Genomic DNA, 21,891 nt, shown 5'->3' on the forward strand with positions numbered 1-21,891 from the left:
ATACATACATGCATACAATTATTGTATTTTTCTACTACTTATTCATAAATTTCTTGTAAAATTTTCAAAAAAATAACCAATAATTATTGTATTACAATCTATTATTTATAGTTTTATTAAGTTATCTATTTGTTATACGTATTTTTTTTAATCTAAATAACAAGTTAATACTTAAATCAAAATCGATAATATTTTAATTCTGGGAGTAAATTTGGTTGGAATAATGTTAAAATTTATTAACCTTATTATACTATGTTATTTATACATATAAGCAAAGAAAATATACTTTTAAAACTAATAATTAATAAACAATCTATATTCGTCTACTTTATAAAGATATAATATATTTATATAGTATCTATACCCACAAACTATTTAAATATTTACATTTAGAAATAAATAAATGATACAATTTAATATACTCATCAAGAACAAAATAACTAAAAATGTAGTATTCGGGTTTTTAATTCTTTTTAGTTTAAAAACCAAAAATTAATAAAATAATAGTTCAGTTCATAACAAAATCATATTATATTATCGGCATAAATACAGCTTTTTAAAAAACATAGCCTTGCAATGCACATTAAAGTGTGATTCTCCGAGATGAATAAATAATATGTTCCACTGTTTCAAATGATTTAATAGAAAATGTCTAAAGAAGGGAAGAGGATGTCCCTAAATAATTTTGTATAAAAGTTTATCGTTTATTCATTATAATTAAGACTTTTTTACTGCAGCTGTCAATGCCCAAAGTCGATAGAGTAAAGACATAATAATTGTGAAACTTTTCTACGAATCTAGAGAACTTTATAAACAATTTCAAATTAAATCCCAAGATCATAGAGTATACTCAAAGATAATATTCCAAGTAAAGCAATTTAAAAGCAATAACTGCATGAGCCATGGTATTCATTTCGAACTAATCAAAGAAATCAATTGGTGCCGATGCAAAAAATGTCTGCGGATTGTGTGCGAAGAATATAATATAAAAGCCATCGTGTATAAAAATTACTTAGTCTTAGTATGTTTTATTGAGACGTGAAAAATGAAATCAGAAATCTAATACAAATGGACAAATGTCCATTAGGTTTATAGCAAAATATTGTTTTATTTTATTTTGACCAGCGTACGGTTTTTCAGTGAAAGGAAAATAATGCCGGGCCAACAACAAGAACGCATCAGGCTGTCTTCGATGGGCGGGGAATCGACTTGCAGCAACAGCAGTAGCGGAGGCAGCGGCAGCGGCAGTACGACAATGAAGATTCGGAGACGAGTGGTAATGATGGGCGCGGCTAGGGTTGGCAAAACGTCCATCATTAAGCAGTTCCTGTACGATCAGTTCCCTGACCGATACAAGGAGACTATCGAGGAATTACACAGAGGTGAGAGAATTATTTATTTTATCAAAGCTCGCGATTTATTTTATTTAACAATAATTTCAAATTATTTAAAGTGATACATTTTAATTGTGTTGACTGTTGATAATTATATCAAATAACATAATTATTAATTTTTATTTTTTCCGTGAAAACTATAAATCATTTTAATTACGTAAAACGTGAAAATGCTGGTAAACTGCTGTAAAGGCACCACCTTGAAATAGTTTTTTATATTAATGTCACGTTTTTAAATTTATAGTTATAAAAAAAAAATACTACATAATACTATAATAGTGTATTGCGTCATACTCTTAGCTTAATGAGATATGAGAATAATAAGCCATAATATCCGTTCACTATATTCTATCCATATTTTAAACTCTATTTCATAAACTATCTCATTAAATGTATGGTTTTTTATTAATTCTAAGAACAAATTATATATACATTAGTCACACATACAAAATGATCCATTTACCGTGTAATACTATCTATATCCCTGGATTGCTAAGATAATTTAAGCGAATGCAGTCAAATACTATTTTTCTAGAAAATTAAAATAAATATCAACAGAATGTTTCTTGGAACTTTAGTTAAAATTGTATACCTATACCAGAAAAATTACATTGTACATTTAAATATAAGTTTTTAAATAGGAAACTGTGTCGATTGTAGATATTATGGTGTTAATTTATATAGTTATATTCCACCTTATTTATAAAATTTTTCAAAACATAAAATAGGCTATTTTTTGTTCAGTTCGTGAAGTGTACTATCAATGTGGTCATTTTGTTAACTGGACATTTTCTATTCTTTTTTGCACAATTCATAAACCAAACATGATTATAAATTCTAATGTAATAATGTTTAAGTACTTTGAAAAAAAAAAAATACGACGTCTTACAAAACTACGAGTAGAATATGTATGTACTTTTCAAAACATAAATTTGAGTACAATTTTTTTTTTAATATCTTTATAAGATTTATGCCACCTCTATTATTGTCTAAATTACCAACAGCCATCAAATTGTTTTTTAATTCCATTTTTTATTTTAGTAAGAAATTCTGATGGAAGATATGTTCCTAATTCTATTCTTGGTTGTGTTCTAAATAGAGTGTTATACGGTTCCGTTTTTATTGCCATACGAAAAGATATATTTTTTATCATTGTATAAAACCTAATCCATTACTCCAGTTTGTTGTAATATTTCCTTGTATTCACATAATCAATGAATCTTTAAGGGTAGCATTACTTCTATCGTTCTATCCACTGAACCTTGACTTTGTGATTTGCGTGGCCGATCATTTACCAATATAAGATTTAGCCACAATGAACTTTTATAATGCCTAAAGTAGATTCTCTACCGTTATCCGATTGTAAAACATGTGGTGTGCCAAAGCTAAGAACTATATCTAATAATATTTATGATAGTTTTCCCCAACAATGGCCTAAATATACTAAATGTTGTAAAGTGTTCCTTATAGTGTAAAATATATTTGTAATAATCATCTTTGAAACTCTATCAAATCTATTTGACTTCTATCGTTTCATTTTTTGACTGAAGTAAATTTTATGATAACACAAGGGCCAATTCCTTTGTCTTTTTTAATTGTTCAGTGCAGCGTTTATACAATTTTTTTTTATAAATCGCAGCCATTTTGAAATAATTATGAAATGTTTATTTATTTACATCTTTTTTCTCCTTTGTGGTCAGTTCCAGCATGAATATCGTAAATAATATTTTTTTTTTATTATCGTCAGTTGCAAATATTTTATTTTGCTTATTAGTTATTACTAACCTTAGTAACTCCAGCAATACCAGTAATCTGGTATTTTTCTTGTATATTGTAATAACTTCTTGGTCTTTTTACACCTTTCCGGTCATATTTTAAAGCTTCAATAACTTATGTTTCGTAATCCTTAGTCTATAATGTTGTACAAAGTTCAATTTTTTCATCAAAACTCTTGATCAAATAACTTTAAACGAGAAGGAAAAGTTTATACACAACCTGAAACTAAAAATATACAATATCGAACAACTATTAAAAAGTAACTGATGTTCTTTTCTGATTACAGTATAATATTATAATAAAGCTTATTTGATAAATTATCAATAGGTAAATACTATTTTACAAATAAAATTAATTGTAATAATTTATCATAATAAATGCGATAAGCCTATCTATACGATTATCATCAGCATATTAACAGTTTATTATACATATTTGTTGTCCAATTTATGAACTGGGTAAGTTTTCAGTATGTCCATTTTATGAATTGTTCAAATAAAAATATGTCCAGCTTACGAAATGATCGTATTAACAGTCCATTTTACGAATTAAGCAAAAATTGCCTCATGTATTGAACAAATTTACAACTGAGGTGTAACATAAATATTTTGGTAAACTATTAACTTGATTATCAATGTCTTTATAAAACAATTAAATAAAAAATCCATTTTTGTTTAAATATCATTTATAGATTTCATTTTCACAAAGATTGATACATATGAAACATTCGAAACTGTTTAGTGAGCTTATTTTATTCACCTAATTTATTTATTATGAGTTTTTACCTATTTTTCCAAAGTTGAATATTCATTAATGTTTCTAATATTATGTTTAACAATATTATTCCTATAATTAATCTATTCTTCGTCAAAAAAAAAATAATGGTGTGTTCAAATTGTGAAAAACTAAGTCATAGTTTTAGTCATCATAATTTTAAGTCTCTACGTTTTTAAAACTATCAATACTTACCTATTTTAAAATGCTTTACTTTGTAATTTCAATTCATATCAACTCATGGTAACTCTGGTTTATTATTATAGTAATACATATAGAATATTATAAAACTAACGTCTAATATAGGTTATACCTAATCTAAATACAAAGCTCTAATTATGTGACTATATTACCTGAGTACTATAATTTAACTTTTGATAACCATCCGACTTAACATTTTCTACGTATAAGTGTATGACATTATCTTCTTAGTAACACTTAATTTTGTGCTGCGAGTCGGTTTACCGACAATTATGTAAGTATATTGGGGCACATGGCTCAATTTACTAAACTTGCATATATTAAAGCTATGGATTCAAGCCATGCCAAACTGACTTAGTCTTTAATAATTATTAATTAATAATGTACATTTTAATAATTTAAAATGATTAATGAAACTCATGTATTACATTCTTATACTTAAGAAAACTGGTGCTACACTATACATAGTATACTACAGTATAGTATAACATGTGTATAGCATTGTGTAGCTGGTGGATTATACTATCTATGTTGTATAATAATTAATAGGTCATAACTCAATAATTCTTCTAAAAGTTTAAAACCATATAATGGTTGAAAATTATAAATTTCAGATTAGTACTGATACAAATATAAATCACGTTCGCTTTATCCGTACTTATTACTTTTCATCCCAACACCATTTAAATTGTTCGTCTGTCCCTGTTTTTTAAATAAATATTAAATTATACCCGATTGTAATTTTAGTCATTGGTATAGTTAATAGTCAAATCATGTCTTAAAACTAAAAATGTCTAAATATATTTTTTTTCTGTTGTCTCTATAATTTAAGCTCTAAAACAACCATTTAAATGTAGTATTTAAAAAGCTATAAATAATTAAAAGATTTTAAACCAAATTGACTCAATTTACCAAATTTATATTTTGACAATGTAAATATCACATTTTTCATTTTAAACTATATTGTGTTAAAATAGAAAGATTTTATAAAGATTTTAAAATTAATTGGTGAAAAACTAGTACCACCTTTTTCATATTTATTGTATTAACATTTAACCATACACTAATCAAAAGATAGTATACAATATTATCAATTATTATTTTACCTAATTACAAAATATTCAGCAAAATTAATGATTCTATAAGCAATAGCAGCATTATACTATTTTGATTTTAACATTACGACACGTTTTCTTTTGTTTAGCTAGGTTAAATTTATTTCCAGAAAAACATACATTTTAGAACAATTCAGTATGAAAAAATTATACTATATAACACCACATAACGTTCTTACTGTATAACTTTTTAATTTTTTTGTACTTACATTTTGTTACGTTAAATTTGATATAGTTTGCTTAAAATTAAATTAATTTAAAGACTTAATGGAGAATAACTTTGACAATTTTTATATTTAACAATCATTATTTATTAAATATCATTCATCGTGCAAGAATATATTGCAGTTTGAAATTTAAATTTGATCTCTAGAAGTATTTGATATTTTGAGATAATCCCTTTTGATTGTAATCCTACGAAATAGCCGTAGTATAAATTATGTTATTTATCAGTGACATGCGAGCTTTGTCGTATAAGATAATTAAAAACGTAGTTTGGGTGGTACTATAAAGTCATCGATTATTCTGGATTTCAGTTTAATATGACCAACCTTAGGAACTCGGAAAGTGTAAATAATAATACGAATTATAATTATTGTTGACTTTCTTTTTATGCTCAGTACTTTGCATGATAATTATAAATGTTATTAAAATCTTTATTAGGAGACTATGAATTACCCGATGGAGCACGATTGACATTAGATATTTTGGACACATCGGGAGCTTATCAGTTTCCAGCTATGCGAGAGTTATCTATATCAACTGCTGATGCATTTCTTTTAGTCTTCTGTGTGGACAGAGAAGACACCTGGGATCAAATTAAACACTTTAAAGAACAAGTAAATTTGAAAACAGATATTTTAAATCATACTATAATTTGGTAGGATTTAATCAATTTTATAAATTGTTTTCATTAGATAATTGAAAGAAGAGGACCAAAAATTCCAATAGTCATTGTAGGCAATAAGTGTGAATTGTCTGAACGGTTTTTACCAATGGAAATTACCGAAGCAATATCTAAATACGATTGGGAATGTGGCTATATGGAATGCTCAGCCAAAGAAAATAGAAACATAGTACAGGTGTTTAAGGAGCTCCTAGCTCAGGCAAAGGTAAATAAAAAGATAAGTTAAGATTTACGATTTCATTGTAAATGTTGAAAACTAATTTCGTTTTGAATACAAATTTTAATTGCCCTTTTTATTATTTTAAGTTAGGATGCTTTATGACCCTTCATCACTTTTACGGTATGTACTTGACAGTTTAGAAGTTGGTATCATTTAAATGTAGACCTAATGATTATAAACGGTTGACTTTAAAAGTTCTATAGTAGTATGATAAAACTTATATTATTCATGTCACATAATAGTATTTGAAAAAGAAAATTCATCATTTTAATTACACCCTTATCTCCTTTATGTCTTTCGCGCGTTAAAAGTTAGGACAGCAATTCAAATAACAGATTTAAATAAAAAAAAAAATTCGGACAATCAAAACAAATTATAGTATTTCTCATGCTCGTCGAAATTGAGTACCTACCTAATTAAGATTACTATAATAATAAAATACTACACAATACACTTAAACAGTGAACATTTTGAAAAATTTAATTTTTTTTTCAATTTTAAAATAAAATCAACAATAAAAAGGTATAGAGTAAAATTTTTAAAATACATCTATCAGAAAATAGGGTAATATGAAAATGTAATTAAAATGTTCATTATACTCTTCATTGTATAGGAATTATATTAGTAAATAATAGATGGTCATAAATTAAATTTTGATTAAATTTATGTATTTTGTATACTATACCTAGTATTGTGTAACTATCTATAAAATACTTTTTCATAATTAATTTTAATTACTTATGCAGTTATGAATACCTTAAAATATATCCTGGCATATCCTAAAATCACATAACATTAACATATTATTCATTTAGATTACATAACAATGTCTGGACTGTTCATATTACTGATAACATACACCAAATTAAATAATTATTTTAAGCTGAATAATTTCCATATTTTACGAGTATATAACCATCTGTTTTATAATAACATGAAAACCTCATATTATGTAACTACATAAGCTAAAAGTCTCATATAAATGTTGCGTTTTAGTGCGATATACTGTTTGTTAACATCGTTCAATTATAATTATGTATATTTTTTTACTTTCATAAGGTTAGGTTAGGTTAGGCTAGTTACAAATCATTTGATCAATAAACACCATACTATTATTTAAAATAAGAAAATTAAATATTTTAATCTCTATTTTTTAACACTATAATAATAATCAACAACTTAAGAAAAATATTTATTAAACTTTATTCGTGTAGTCATAGAACCAAATAATAAAAAACACAAATTAGAACAAAATAACACACATATGGTAAAATTGGATAAATTTTTCACGTTGTAGTTAATCAAAATTAAACCTTTGATGTTTTTAGGTTCAATATAATTTGAGTCCGGCTGTAAGACGCAGACGTATGTCCCTTCCAAATTACGTGGACAACCGTTCAGGATCGACCAAAGGACGTTACATGCTCAAAAGAAATTCCTGTACAGTGGCCTAATGCAGAAGACCTAGATAATATACAAATAAAAATAATAATAATAATCTTATTTTGATTATTTAAGCGCTGGTGTGAACAAGACATAAGTAAAATAATTTATTTTGTTCTTATAAACGATTTGCATGATATCAAATGAACACTCAAGGTCCAAAAATGTTTTGAGGCGTGATATAATGTTGCGTAGAATCAGCTTTAAGAAATTCTAGCTTTACAATATAAATGATTTTCATATAATGGTTATATGATTGGTTATAATAGTTTAATGCTATTTTAAAAAACAACATTATAATAAATTGCGATTTGTTATATTCAAACAACTTAAAAATAATATTTTATTTTTATTTTTGCTTAAAATGAACAATACTAACCGTTAACAATTTATAAGATTTATTATTAAAATAATATTAATATAACTATTGAAATAAAACGAAGTTTATAATATTATGAAACAAGTCAGTACAATGCTAGTCTATTCCAAGAAACAGTATTATTAAACGCATAAAAACAATGCATTTCATTGAGGAAAAATTTGGAAATTATATATCCGTATGAGACCGTGTTTAAATCCTGAAAGTTTTTACAATACATGTATACACAATCTCAAATAAATAACGTAAAACGGAATGAACAATTATATAGTATAAAGGAAACTGTATTAAGTATTAACCAATATACTACACATAATATTAACACTAATAATATCGTAAGACATAGTACTATGTATAAATATTCAAAAACTAAATAATGGATCTAATTATTTTAATATTTAAAATCCGTGTTGTCGGACGATTATTCGTGGATTATTATTATTATTTATTACTATCAAATATCGCTATATATTTGCAATGTTTAACCAATTGTAATATGAGTACCTACTTAAAAATTCATTTTTTTGTTTAGTTTTTAATCGTATCTTATGGATTTATTTTATGTTCAGTTTTTCACTAAATCCTATTTATTTTTTAATCTGACTATGATAGCTATATTGTGTAAATAATTTGATATTAATTTTCATATTGAAACAAAGACCTAATAAATATTTACATAATATTATAACAAAATAAATTAAATGGTTATAAAATAGATTTTATTTAATTTCGATGTTACATTAGTTTATATTGTTATTAATGATAACATTTTTAAACTTACTTAGTTACCTATATATAACCAGACTCCTAGTCGATTGTCAACCATTTTTATTTATCAGTAGGACTAGGAGTTTATGTGCATTGGTAATTTTTTTTTAAATATATTAATACATTTGGTCAGAAATGACTAGACCCGATAACTTATGGTAATTAAAAAACTCAATATAATATGTTCTTATGCGTTTTCAAGCTACAAAAAAATATATATTTAACACAATCATTTGAAATAAAATAATCAAAACAATTGATAATTTATATTATTTAAGTGAAAGAAACAATAAAAGAAAAAAATTATTTTTTAATAAAGTTTATAAAAAAGGACTTAATTTATTTATTCCTTAGTCATATACGTCATAATATACACACTTGAAAAACATACTTTGCGGGTATTTTACTCGATGTGTAATCTCCTTAGTCCTGATTAAATATGACAAGTAATTAAAGTTTATTTCCTACATACGTCGCGTATAATATACCTATGTAGCACAGACATGGTGTTAACAGTAGTTTTATCATTTCGAATCGGATACGACACGCAATAGTACAATAATTATTATACAATATAATTATTGTACAATAATTATCTTTAATCTTTATACTGAAGATTTTCTGTATGTGTTTTTATTTGTCCAAACACTCCTAACTATTTCGAAATTGAAAAATATTATTTTAATTGTTTTAATAAACAACTTACTCAGGTATGCTTTCATATGAAATAATGACAAAATATGCAAAAATATATGAAATTCAATTTTAACTATAGCTTTTTAGAGTTACGATACATATTTATGTATGTATATTATTCTATGACTTTTCATCTAGACAAGTTTTGAAAAATATTCATTCTCCACCATTAGTAATGATCTCGAATCATCCTTATTTTAATATAAATGTTATATTTTTATTTTTCATATTATTTTCTTAGTATGATGCTAAATATCTAAATGCATGTTATTATCACATAGCAAGCTATAAGTATAATGAAAAAAAAATGTACGAGTATACTTAAACAAAAAGTAAAGCAGTAGCTAGATGCCTTGTAATATTAGGTACGCTAGTAATTTCAAAGCTATAATATCAGTGATTCAGTCTTTGACAAAAAAATTTAAAATCTATTAAAATTCTGCAGGTTTATATGTGATTGTCAAACAAAACTATTTAGTTTCGATAAAAAGTATAAAAAGTTAAAAAAATTCATCTAGGTAGTACAAAATTAAAAGATGATTTACTATCACTTAAGTGATATAAGCATTAATTAATGCTATTTTGGATATAATTGGTAATAAATGTAACTTTGTTACATATTTGTCTTGCTTATTTTAGCACATTTTAATAAAATTGAGTAGTTACTATTAGTACTTAAATACTCAATTACTTAATTTTTTATTTAGGTCATCGCCCTATGTACCATCTATCAATAATAACCATTTTACATACTCTTTGTTTGATGTTGACACTATTATACGGTTAAATTAGTTAAACATTCTAAACTAATATTTAAATACACATTCGACCAAAATTATTATTTTAAAGCTCTATTGAAATCCGAAATACATTTTTTTATTTAATATATAATAAGTTTATAAATGTATATACTTTTTAGATTAAATAGATTGAATATTTGTATATACATAAATATATATTTATATTATATACATAACAAAGGGCAATGAGTGTAGATTAAAAATTTTAAGTATGAAAAATAATAAGTAATAATGATATTTTAGGTACAAAAATTAAGTATAATACGTGTAAGTCTCATTATAATAATATATTAATTTGTTTGATACCTGTTATAATTATTATTCAATTTATATTAATAAAATGTATTCCTTTTAGAGTAACATTTTTTAAATATATTTATACATTTTCCAATTTAACTATTATGTGTCTCCGCCAGACAATATTTTATACGAATAATTTGGAACATTTGTTCTAACTGATAAAATCCCCATAAGTTTTATATACATTCCTATATGACCATATTATATAAATTGTTAAATAGTTACCTATATATTATACTATTTGAGATAAGAGTAATATTATTATATTTTAAGAAAATATAGATATATTAAGAAATAAGAATATTTTGATATCATGCGTAAATTGTTTGAACTTTTAAATGTTGACTACAACAATTGCGTCGCACGATGTATTATTGCGATTTAATTAATTTTTTTACGATTGAATTAAGACTAAATTTAAAATAAAATATTTTATTTTATGTTAAAGAAAATAATATGAACTCCGAATAGTTACAATGACTATAATCAGTAGTCATGCAAACTTTTTACATGTTATTTAAACTAATAAATACAAAAACCATTTTACAAATCAATAATAACAAATATTATATTAATCGTAATTCATAATCATAAATTTTGTTATAATTAAAAATGTTATATAGGGAAAATTTTACTGGTAAAAGGAAAAAGGGTTTTGACATGGTGTATGGGTTGACTAACTTGACCAAAATGACCAACATATTAACTGGTTAAGCTTTTGAAACCACAATATTAGCGTTCTTCTGACCATTTTATAATGAAATATTTTCATTTTCAAGACTATAGCGATATATTTTAGTTACTGATGAAAGTTTTAAAATTTATACCATAAAATTTAAAAAATAGTAAAATTTTCCCTTTTGCTTTTTAGTTTTTACTAACAAAATTATCATATTATATAGTATTAGGAACTAACAAAATTATGTCTATATAATATTATTATATTATTATTATATTTAATTGTAATGTCTTGTAAATTGATGATATTTTATAAATCTACGATGTTAAATACTAATTTTTGTTACGATAAAATATTTTGTTTTCAAAATTTTTTTAAAAAACTATGATTTTTATGATATTAATTTACCATCTATAACCAACCTATATCTAGTATATTATACTTAAACTTAAATAAAAATTAGTTTTAGTTTACCAACATAAAATAATATTATTGTTACCAAAATATTGTAAACAATGTGAACGATTTGTATACTAAATAATAGTATAACTACTTTATAAATTATATAATATAACAATACATATTATGCAAAATTATAATACATTTCGTGGAATTAATAATAATTTATTTTTTTTTTTACCCAGTGTAAAGTATGCGAAACGTGAATATCGGATACGCATAATTACGAGTATATGTAGGTATAATAGATCTATATTATATTATAATATATTAATGTGATATAATATTTGAAAATATTATGATTTAAAATATAATATTTTGAAAATATACAATCAGCAATAAAAATATTTCGCAAGACTTTTTGTCCGGTAGTGGCGGTTACAAAACGCCACTGGGTGACGTCTAGTGCATCCACTTCAAGAACTAATGGCCATAAATAACGTGTCATTGATTATACATAATATAGTGTATGATTATAATAAATTTTTGAGTGAGCATTTTTCGAAAGATATTCAAATAGAAACGACTTTAAACGAAGATGATACGATTAAAATAAATGACAAAAATATCAATATTAATATACTGTATCTGAATTAAATTATCTCTTTATAATAGAACACAGTCCAGTTTATTTATTCAATTTAAAAGATCATTATAAATTGTCTCATTATATATTTTGCTGGATATATAAGCTAAGCAATATACAGAAATTTTCAAATATGTTTCAACTGTTTTAAAATATGAAAAATAATTAATTCTAACATCAGTTTAAAATAAAAATCAATTACTTCTATTACGTAAAGTCATTAAACATATTATAGTAATAGTAAAAGTATTTAAGGACTTTAAAATCCAACAACGTCGATGGTATTATACATCACATAGGTAGTCTAGTTAAGATAATATATTATTAACAAACATTCTCATAAAATCAAACACGAAAAAAATGTATTAATGTATTTTCTCATTTAATGAACAGAACTAAAATTTGAATTTAAATGTGTACTTACTAAAGCCAAATTATTATACGAAAATAACCTTTTGTATATATAATGGCAGATGGATAGTTATCAGCAACGATTCCTAAACTATGAGGCTCAACGCTCAAATACTCAGAGGAGGCTTGATGTACAATTTATATTTGTACCCATACACTATTGGTACTAATATAATACTATAACTAAAATATTATTTAATTTATCCAAAGGAAGAGCGATTAATTATTTTTATTTTTAGGGATAGTTGAACCAAAAGAGTTTGAGAACCGCTAGTACGTCACGTATATACCGAACGATTTAACCGTCAAAACGTTTCAATCACAACTTTTACCGAGAACCACAAACATTTTTTTTATTAATGCCTAAATAGGGGGAGGGGGTTCCACGGTCTGACTATACAAATTTATCGGTCAAATGCACCTATATGTAATTTGCTTAAATTATATATTTTTCATGCTTATATGTCACGTCGCAATCTAATACAAATTACAATAATAATAGTATGATATTATGTTTAAGTTTTTGTTGACATTATTAAGTGGGTATACTAATATAGATACTTGCCATCATGTATTATATAACTATTTTTTAATTTTAAAATACAATAAAAAACATTCATCGTAAACACAATGAAATTTAAATAGGTATCGACAACGTTTCGTGTTGTTATTTAACAACTTTTATTATTATAATAATATTTTTATTTTGGAATTATTTAAACAAGGCAACGCACTTAAGACGGTGTGCATTTAAACCACCTAAAATATTTGGGAGATATATAGATAGATTGATAAAACTAATTTAAACAGTAAAAATATAATATTATATTATATAGTACTCTTTAAACGTGTTAAGTTTATTTAAAAAAAAAATAAATCTACCTAACCGATTATGACATTTTGTATTTTATGAAAATTGTCCATTTTAAATCAGATAGTAAATATTATGACATCTAAATGCGTTTTAAATTAAATTACAATATATAATGCTTTTAAAGTCATTATATCTATATGCAAAATAAATGAAAATGGAATTTACGTCGAAATGGGTTTACGCTGAAATACCGATAAAACACCGAAACGATCGTTTTTCCGAACGAATGGTAATTTAGGTACTATATTTATAGGTACTATATATCAACTTTTTTTTTTTTTTTTTTTTTTTGAACCGGCAATACACTCACCACCCGGAAACGCCGTGAGGCAATACTTCGGTTGGTGAGTCGCCATCGTTTATTGGGTAAAAAACAACAAAATATATATACAACAATATAAATGAATTGTAAACACAAAATAAACGATATTCATATGGGGTGAGGAAGGGACAGTCCCCCTTCCACAACCCCTTACAATGGTACCCTAAACCTATTGAGAGGCCTGCCCTCAGCCCGAGGCTAAGAGAAGGCCGCCCCAGCCGACGACCCAGCTAGCCGCCGAGGTCGCCCCGCCGAACGCGTCGCCGTCATCTCCGCCGCCTAGACGGAGCCACCCCCTGCCGAAACTGCCTCCCGCGCTCGGCCTCCTCCTGGCGGTCATCACTGCCCTCGCGTAGTCGGCAACCGCCCCCCAGTTGGCCGGGTTCTCCAACATCTTGGGGACCAGCCCGCCAGGGTCGAAGGGTCCGATCACGTCGACGAGACGCTCACGTTCACCCCTGAACGCTTCGCAGCGAACGAGGGTGTGGTGAGCGTCGTCGACTTCCTCACCGTAGCCGTCGGGTGGTCCGCAGTGGGAACACCCGGCAGACGGTGCACGGTTGATCCTCCTGAGAAACCGGTTGAAACAACCATGCCCCGTCATCAGCTGGGTGAGGTGAAAGGACATCTCCCCGTGCGTCCTGGACACCCACCGGCAGAGCAGGTCCGGGGGGATCAAGGTGCGGGTCCACTCGCGTCCGCTGTCCGCGGGCGGAACCTCGCGCCCCATCTCCCGAGCCCACTGTGCCACCACCCGAGCCCTCAGAGCCTGAGGGTCGTGTGCCGGCGCTGCCTCTGCTGGATCGCCCGGCGGGAGGGGCCCCCCTTCGTCCGTTCCCGTCGGCCGCGTCGCCCTTCTGGCCCCGAACGACACAAATCGTTCCTTGGCCATCAGGACGATGGGGATGGTGCGCGCGACGACCGTCACGGCGTCGTAGGACACGGTCCGGTACGCACTCACGCTCCCAATGGCGGCGATGCGCTGAACCGATGCCAACACCTTCGGGCCGGTCCTGCTGACAGCCAGGTCAGGCCCCCACGTAGGAGCGCCGTACAACATCACTGAATGCACGACGCTCACCAGCAGGCGCCTCCTGCTCTCGCGAGGACCGCCGATGTTAGGCATCAGTCCGCGCAGCGCCGCCATGACTCGCCTGGCCTTGTCGGCCGCGGCGCGAAAGTGCGCGTTGTACCACGTCCCCTTGCCCTCGTGCAAGATCCCCAAATAGTTGAGGGTCTCGCACAACTGGACGGCCTGATCCCCGATCCGCAGCCTCAGGTCGGGCGACCCATACTGAGCCTTGAAGACCACAGCCTCCGTCTTGTCGACGGCGAGCTGCAGCCCCAAGTCCCCGATGTGGCCGGCGACCGTAGCCAGGGCGGCGTTCGCGCGGTCCTGCAGCGCCGACAACGTGTTCCCCTCCGACACAATGAGCGTGTCGTCCGCGTACCCGATGATGGTTACACCAGCGGGCAGCGGCAAGCGGAACACGGTATCGAACGCGACGTTCCACAGGAGCGGTCCGAGCACGGAGCCCTGAGGGACTCCGCACGTGACTCCCACGGTCACTGGAACGCCCCCCGCTGTCGTCGCACACGTGCAGGACTCGGTCGCTGAGGTACGAGTCGAGAACCCGTCGTACGTATGGCGGGAAACCCATCCGCACCAACGCCGCGCGCACCACTCCCCACCCGACGGTGTTGAACGCGTTCCGGATGTCCAGACTCACGGCAACGGCGTAACGGCGTGCGTTCACGGCGGTCCGGAGCCGCCCGCGAAGCAACCGCAACGCGTCGTCCGTGCACCGTCCGCTCCGGAAGCCGAACTGCCTTTCGGACAACTCGACGCCCGAGGCGGACATGTGGCTGTTCATCCGGACCGCCAACAGGAACTCGAAGATCTTGCCGACGTCGTCCAGGAGGCACAGCGGACGGTACGAAGACGGCATCCCCTCCGGCTTTCCCGGTTTGGCGAGAAGCGCGAGCCGAGCGCGCTTCCACCGGCCGGGGAAGATGCCTTCCCTCAGGCAGAGGTTGAACACGTCGACCAGCCACCCAGGACTCACCGCGTGCACGACGCCCCAGACCCGGCTTGGAATGCCATCTGGACCGGGCGCCCTGCAGCGGCTCCCGAAGCGACCGACCGCCGCGGTAACCTCCTCCAGAGAGAACTCCGCAACGTCCTCGGGCCGCACTCCCACGAGATCGGCAGGCTCCCCCGTCTCTATCCCCTCGGGGGAAGAGGACGGCGGCGATGTCGCAGACCGTCTGCGGTTCCATCGACGCCGTCGCCGGGGGCCCACGGAGCTTCTTCAAGACGACCTTATAGGGTTTCCCCCAGGGGTCGTCGTCGACGGTCTTCACCAACTCTGCCCAGCACTTCGCCTTCGCCTCGCGAATGCGGTGCTTCAGCTCCTTTCGAGCCTCCCGGTAGTCTCGCTCGACGTCCGCCGCGGACACGTCACCGCCGTGGGCGCGTCCGCGACGCCTGATCCACAGCCGTTTCCTTCGCACGCATTCGGCGCGCGCGGCCGCGACATTGCCGTTCCACCAGTAAACCGGTGGTCTTCCCCGAGGATGTGGGTTCCTCCGGGGGAGAGCCATGTCACAAGCCGCGGTCACGCAGCCGACCAGCCTCTCGGCCGTGGCTTCGGCGCCTCCGGAACCGGCTGGAGCTACCGAGGGCAGAGTCGCTCCCGTCCACTCTACGGTGAGAACGGCCGCGGCGAGCAGGTCCGCGTCCATCCGGGAAGTACGCCAACCCGGATGCCGCCGACCAGCCGCTGCCGCCGCCGGGGGATCACCGGAGGTGTCCGGGAGCGTGCGTCCGGTGCGATATGAAAAACACAAGTGATGGTGGTCACTCATGTTCTCCACGTCCGTACGCACGGTCCACCCCCGAATCCTCCTCGCGGCGGATTCGGAGGCAAAGGTCACGTCGACGCACGAACCCCTCCCCCTCCCGAAGAACGTCGGTTCCCGACCCGAGTTGATGACGACCAGCCCCAAGGAATCGGCGAACGCGGCGAGATCGTCACCGCGGACTTCCGTGAGGCGGTCCCCCCAGGACGCCGACCGGGCGTTAAAATCTCCCCCAACAATGAGGTCGATTCCAACACCGCGATCCCTCCTCACAGAAGCCTCGAGACGACCCAGGAACTGCCCGAACTCAGCGACGGACATGGCGGGGGAAGCATAGCAGCTGAAGGCGCGAACCGCGCCCCCCACGGTAGCCGCTACGAACCCGTCGCCCGACTCTACGTCGCTGAGTGTAAGTCCGGGGCGGAAGACAGCCAAGGCGGCTCGACCCGTGGAGTCGAAGTGCCAGCCAGTTCGACCGCCACCTTGCGGCTCACTGACCAGCGCCACCGCGATGTCTTCCGCCCTCACGAACTCCCCGAGCAGGTCCTGGGCTGCCCGGCAGTGGTTTAGGTTCGTCTGCACGTACCTTAGCTCCATCACGGCTGCGGCCCCGACGACGACGACGCGGAGGCGGAACGGCCCGCCGGCCGCCCGGCCAACTGCTGCGACGACTCCTCCGCCACTGGCTGCATCTCGGCAGGCCCCTCCTCCACCGCGACTGTTATACCACCGCTAAAACTTCCTCCAACGACCGAAGATGGGCCGCCGCTTCCTCTTCTGCCTTCCGAGCAGCCCCGCGAGAGGTGGCTGGTGGCTCCACACCTGTAGCAGGCCCGAGGCTTTGCCGCGTTGCGGCACTCGGCGGCGAGGTGGCCCTTTTGCTGGCACCGGAAGCAGGTGGTTTGCTTCTTTTCAAGAAGCTTTACCCTGCAACGGGTCCAGCCGACCACCACCACCTTTGCCTCGGCCAGAGCGATGGCGTCGCGGAAAGGTAAATCTACCCTCGCGACACGGTCGCCGCGGCTGCCACCGTTTTTCCTGATGGAAATTCGGTCAACGTCAGGAGCCGCGACGACTACTCCGGCCGCGCCGAGCCCTCCGACCACGTCCTCCACTTCTACCCATTCAGGGACATCCAGAAGGAGGACGGGAGTCTTCCGCTCGGGCCTTCTTACTCTGGCGGCCTCTCCTACCACCTCTCGGATCCTCCTCTCCAGGATTCTGGCTTTTTCCTCGCCTTCCACTTCGAGGAGGATTCCGCCGGCTTTGGTGCGCCTCGTAGTCACCACTTTGACCCCGAGACTTGCCAAGCTCACGGAACCAGACACCCTTTTCATGACTGCCGCCAGCGAACCCCCCTCGGCCGGGCGGTCAATGGTGACGGCTGCGGTCCTAGGGGCTCTCTGGCGCAGCAATGAGATCTTCTCCGTTGCCGGAGAAGGCTGGGCTTTGGGCCGGGACGGGGATTTCTTCTTTCCCCTTTGGACCACCTGGCTCCATGTGGGCTGCTCGGATCCCTGAGGACCTCTTCGCCTCCGCTTCCGCTGCTGCTGCTGCTGCTGCTGCTGCTGCTGCTGCTGCTGCTGTTGCTGCTGCGGCTGCTGCTGCTGCTGCTGCTGCTGCTGCTGCTGCCGCTGCCGCTGCTGTTGTTGCTGCTGCTGCTGTTGCTGCTGCTGCTTCTGTTGCTGCTGCTGCTGCTGCTGCTGTTGCTGCCGCTGCTGCTGCTGCGGCTTCTGCTGTGGTTGTTGCTGCTGCTGTTGCCGCTGGCGCTGTCGCTGTTGTGGCTTCTGCTGCGCCTGGTCTGTGGTCTGCGTCCCTGCACAGACCCTTTTGACCGGGTTGGTCCCAATCGCAATAGTCTGCGTAGAGGCACATACGCCCGTCATGCCTGCTGCCGCACCACCACTCCGGGACTGACCGCCATCGTTGACCGCCTTTGTCATGGCGTTGGCAGCCTTTGCTACCGCTTCACGGACTGAACCTATTGCTGCTACAGCAAGAAGCACCCCTTCTATAGCCGCCTTGGCTTCGATGCTTCTCACTTTAACAGACCACAGCTCGAGGTCCCTTGCTTTGGCTGTCAGGAGTTTAAGGTCTCCGTCCTGCGCCTTCAAACAGCCCCTAAGGTTTTTCCAACCGTCGGGGATGCTCATCGATCCAGCTCCAGTTGATCCTACAGTATCTTCAGTGGCTTTCCGGCCACTGGAGAGAGCCTGTTTCGCACTCCCTCCGGCAGTAACTCTACCAGCTCCGTTGCTGGCGGTAGAAGCCTGCCTCAGCACTTCTACACTTTTGGTGCTTACGGGTGATGACGACACCTGGGGCGAGCACCGTCCCCCAACCGCCGGCTCTGGGGTCTCCGATACCCCTGAAGCAGTAACCGTTTTCTTGGTGCATGAACTGTCCATTTTGTTTGGTGGTTGGCTAGGCCTCCACTGACGACACCAGCCTCGCGCCGTCTGTCCGGTTATCAGTCCATGGTCCAGATCTACCAGGGCACCGGGGGTCGATCAATCCCCCGATGGTGGTTTACGGTTCCTTCCGTGTCCGTTTGCTGTTGTTAGCAGGGGGACAAGACCTGCCGATACCAACCAATTAAGGTCAGGACCGGCGCGAGAGTGGAGACCTCTTAGCACCAACCAAGTGATTGGCGGTGAGCCCCCCCACCACGTCAAGGTGGGTCCCGTCGGGGGGGAACCTAACCTAACCTAACCTAACCTAACCTAACCTAACCTAACCTAACCTAACCTAACCTAACCACAGCTCGAGGTCCCTTGCTTTGGCTGTCAGGAGTTTAAGGTCTCCGTCCTGCGCCTTCAAACAGCCCCTAAGGTTTTTCCAACCGTCGGGGATGCTCATCGATCCAGAACCTAACCTAACCTAACCTAACCTAACCTAACCTAACCTAACCTAACCTGTATATCTACAGTGCGTTCCCCTATCCGCAACCTAGGAACACGTCCGGTGGACGCGACCTGTACCAATATATATAATAGGTTAGGTTATAGAATATATAATACATACCAATCGAACGGGGACGAAGAGGCACGGTGAGTATAACCGTTAACCTCTTGTAAACACCGGCTCCAAAACGGAAAAACCGTAAAAAATTTTTAAAAAAAACGTAGGTTAAGTGAGAAAGATCTCGCCGTGCTCATAGGGCATCGTGGTTCACAGTTTGGGAACCACTGTACTACATTGTATTTAAATACTAAATTCAAATATTTTTACCTGAGAGCAACATAGTCTTCTTGTATCAAACAATAAGATAAAAAGTAAAATGACTTAAAAAATTTTAGATTAGTATAAAAAACTCACATTATTTTATTTATATATCATCCCTTTTAATAAAAGGCAATTATACCTAATAAATAAGACATATTAAGTTAGAAAATTTTTTAAATAAAATCACTAAAATTCAAAATTTTCGAGAATAATCTTCGATTTGGTATGAAACACCGCCTCAAGTGGATGACTAAAATCAAACTAAAATCTGTTGAATATATTATTATTACATTATCAAATGGTTAAATCGTTGTATGGTTCTGTAGCATAGACAATATTTTATATAATTTGGCTTGAACAACTGATCACCGACAATCCATTTAAAACTACTTAGGTTTTGTTAATTCTACTGATTTAATATTGTGGAATTTTATCATTAATCTAATTTAAATTAGTTATACATCATAATGTCTATTTGACATATTGCTGTCCTCATTTATAATTTTTTGATTTTGTTTTGAATGTGTTTACTTCGAAAATTCCCAATTTTTAAAATATTTAAACTAAATCAATTGAAATTGAGAGGTGGTTTATAGGATGAAATTTGTGCATAATATGGTCCAGCCGTTGTCAAGTAAAATTAATGACAAATTCATATCTGTTATAAAAATATTATTGCGTTACCAGGTGATTCTGTATGATGGATAAAATTTTATATTTTTTGGCTGAAATAACTGATTATCAATAACAAGTTTACTATATAACTTTGTAAATAATTCAAATATATTATGTTAACTAAACCACTTAAGTTTATTAGTTATAATGTCCAAATATTGTAGCGTGCCAATCAACTAATCATTGAGCAGTGCAATGATATAGTAGTGGGGTAATAAAATAAGATGTTGCAAATAATTTTAAAATATTTATTTAAAGAAAATATCTTAGTGTTATTAAATGCAAATTTGTTTTACAATTAAAAATTTAATCCAAGCCCTCAGAGCTAACCTATTTGCTACACCTGTTGGAATATCAGTGTTGCCTATGGAAGGATATTTCCCATTATTCTATTTTTCTAACAAGATTGATATTCCAAATATTCGAAATAACGTGATAACGTTTGTTATTGCTTACAAAAATGTATGCTGCTGAACTGTCCTAGGCCCTGTAAAATTAGTAAATCAGTGTAACCAGAGAAAAAGAATTTTAAATTTTTGTTATTTTATGGTTGCACTAATATTCCAACAAATTGAACATTATTTTTGAGTTCACAGCCAATGTCCATTCTGGTTATTCTGTGTTATCATAATATTATATGATAAAAGTGTTACCACTAATAATACCACATAACCTAACATTGTATTACATTATTCTTTAGCTCAAGCTTAGCTGTTTTGTGTTCATTAAAAGCTCTTTCATGACTTTAAGCAAAGCACATTATATTAATTGATATCGTTTATTGTTTTCATCCGCTTCCATCTATATTAACCAACGTCAAGTTAAAACGTAACACGTATATTGCGGTCGTTATCGTAACGACCACGATTACTTAACTAAGTTCGCGAGAGTACGAACGGTCAAGAGTTATTCATATATGATCAGCGTGTAGCACCATATCGGCCCAATCCACAAAAAATCAAATTGCGTTTTATTTCAAAAAATGTTGTAGAATTATATTTTATTTTAGTGCAAAAATGGCCAAA

The 21,891-nt window shown here is 35.2% G+C and overlaps 1 protein-coding gene across 1 annotated transcript; it reads left to right on the forward strand.

The window, feature by feature from the left end:
- Positions 1 to 1,152: 1,152 nt before the first annotated feature.
- On the forward strand, positions 1,153 to 7,855 carry LOC113558726 (GTP-binding protein Rhes-like). The gene is made up of 5 exons (XM_026964244.1): positions 1,153 to 1,382; positions 5,924 to 6,099; positions 6,178 to 6,372; positions 6,474 to 6,507; positions 7,716 to 7,855. Exons 1-5 carry the CDS (start codon positions 1,154 to 1,156, stop codon positions 7,724 to 7,726), a joined length of 645 nt encoding a protein of 214 aa, XP_026820045.1. The 5' UTR covers position 1,153; the 3' UTR covers positions 7,727 to 7,855.
- The last annotated feature ends 14,036 nt before the right edge of the window (positions 7,856 to 21,891 follow it).

The sequence above is a fragment of the Rhopalosiphum maidis genome, chromosome 3 (assembly GCF_003676215.2).
Source record: "Rhopalosiphum maidis isolate BTI-1 chromosome 3, ASM367621v3, whole genome shotgun sequence".
NCBI lineage: Eukaryota > Metazoa > Arthropoda > Insecta > Hemiptera > Aphididae > Rhopalosiphum > Rhopalosiphum maidis.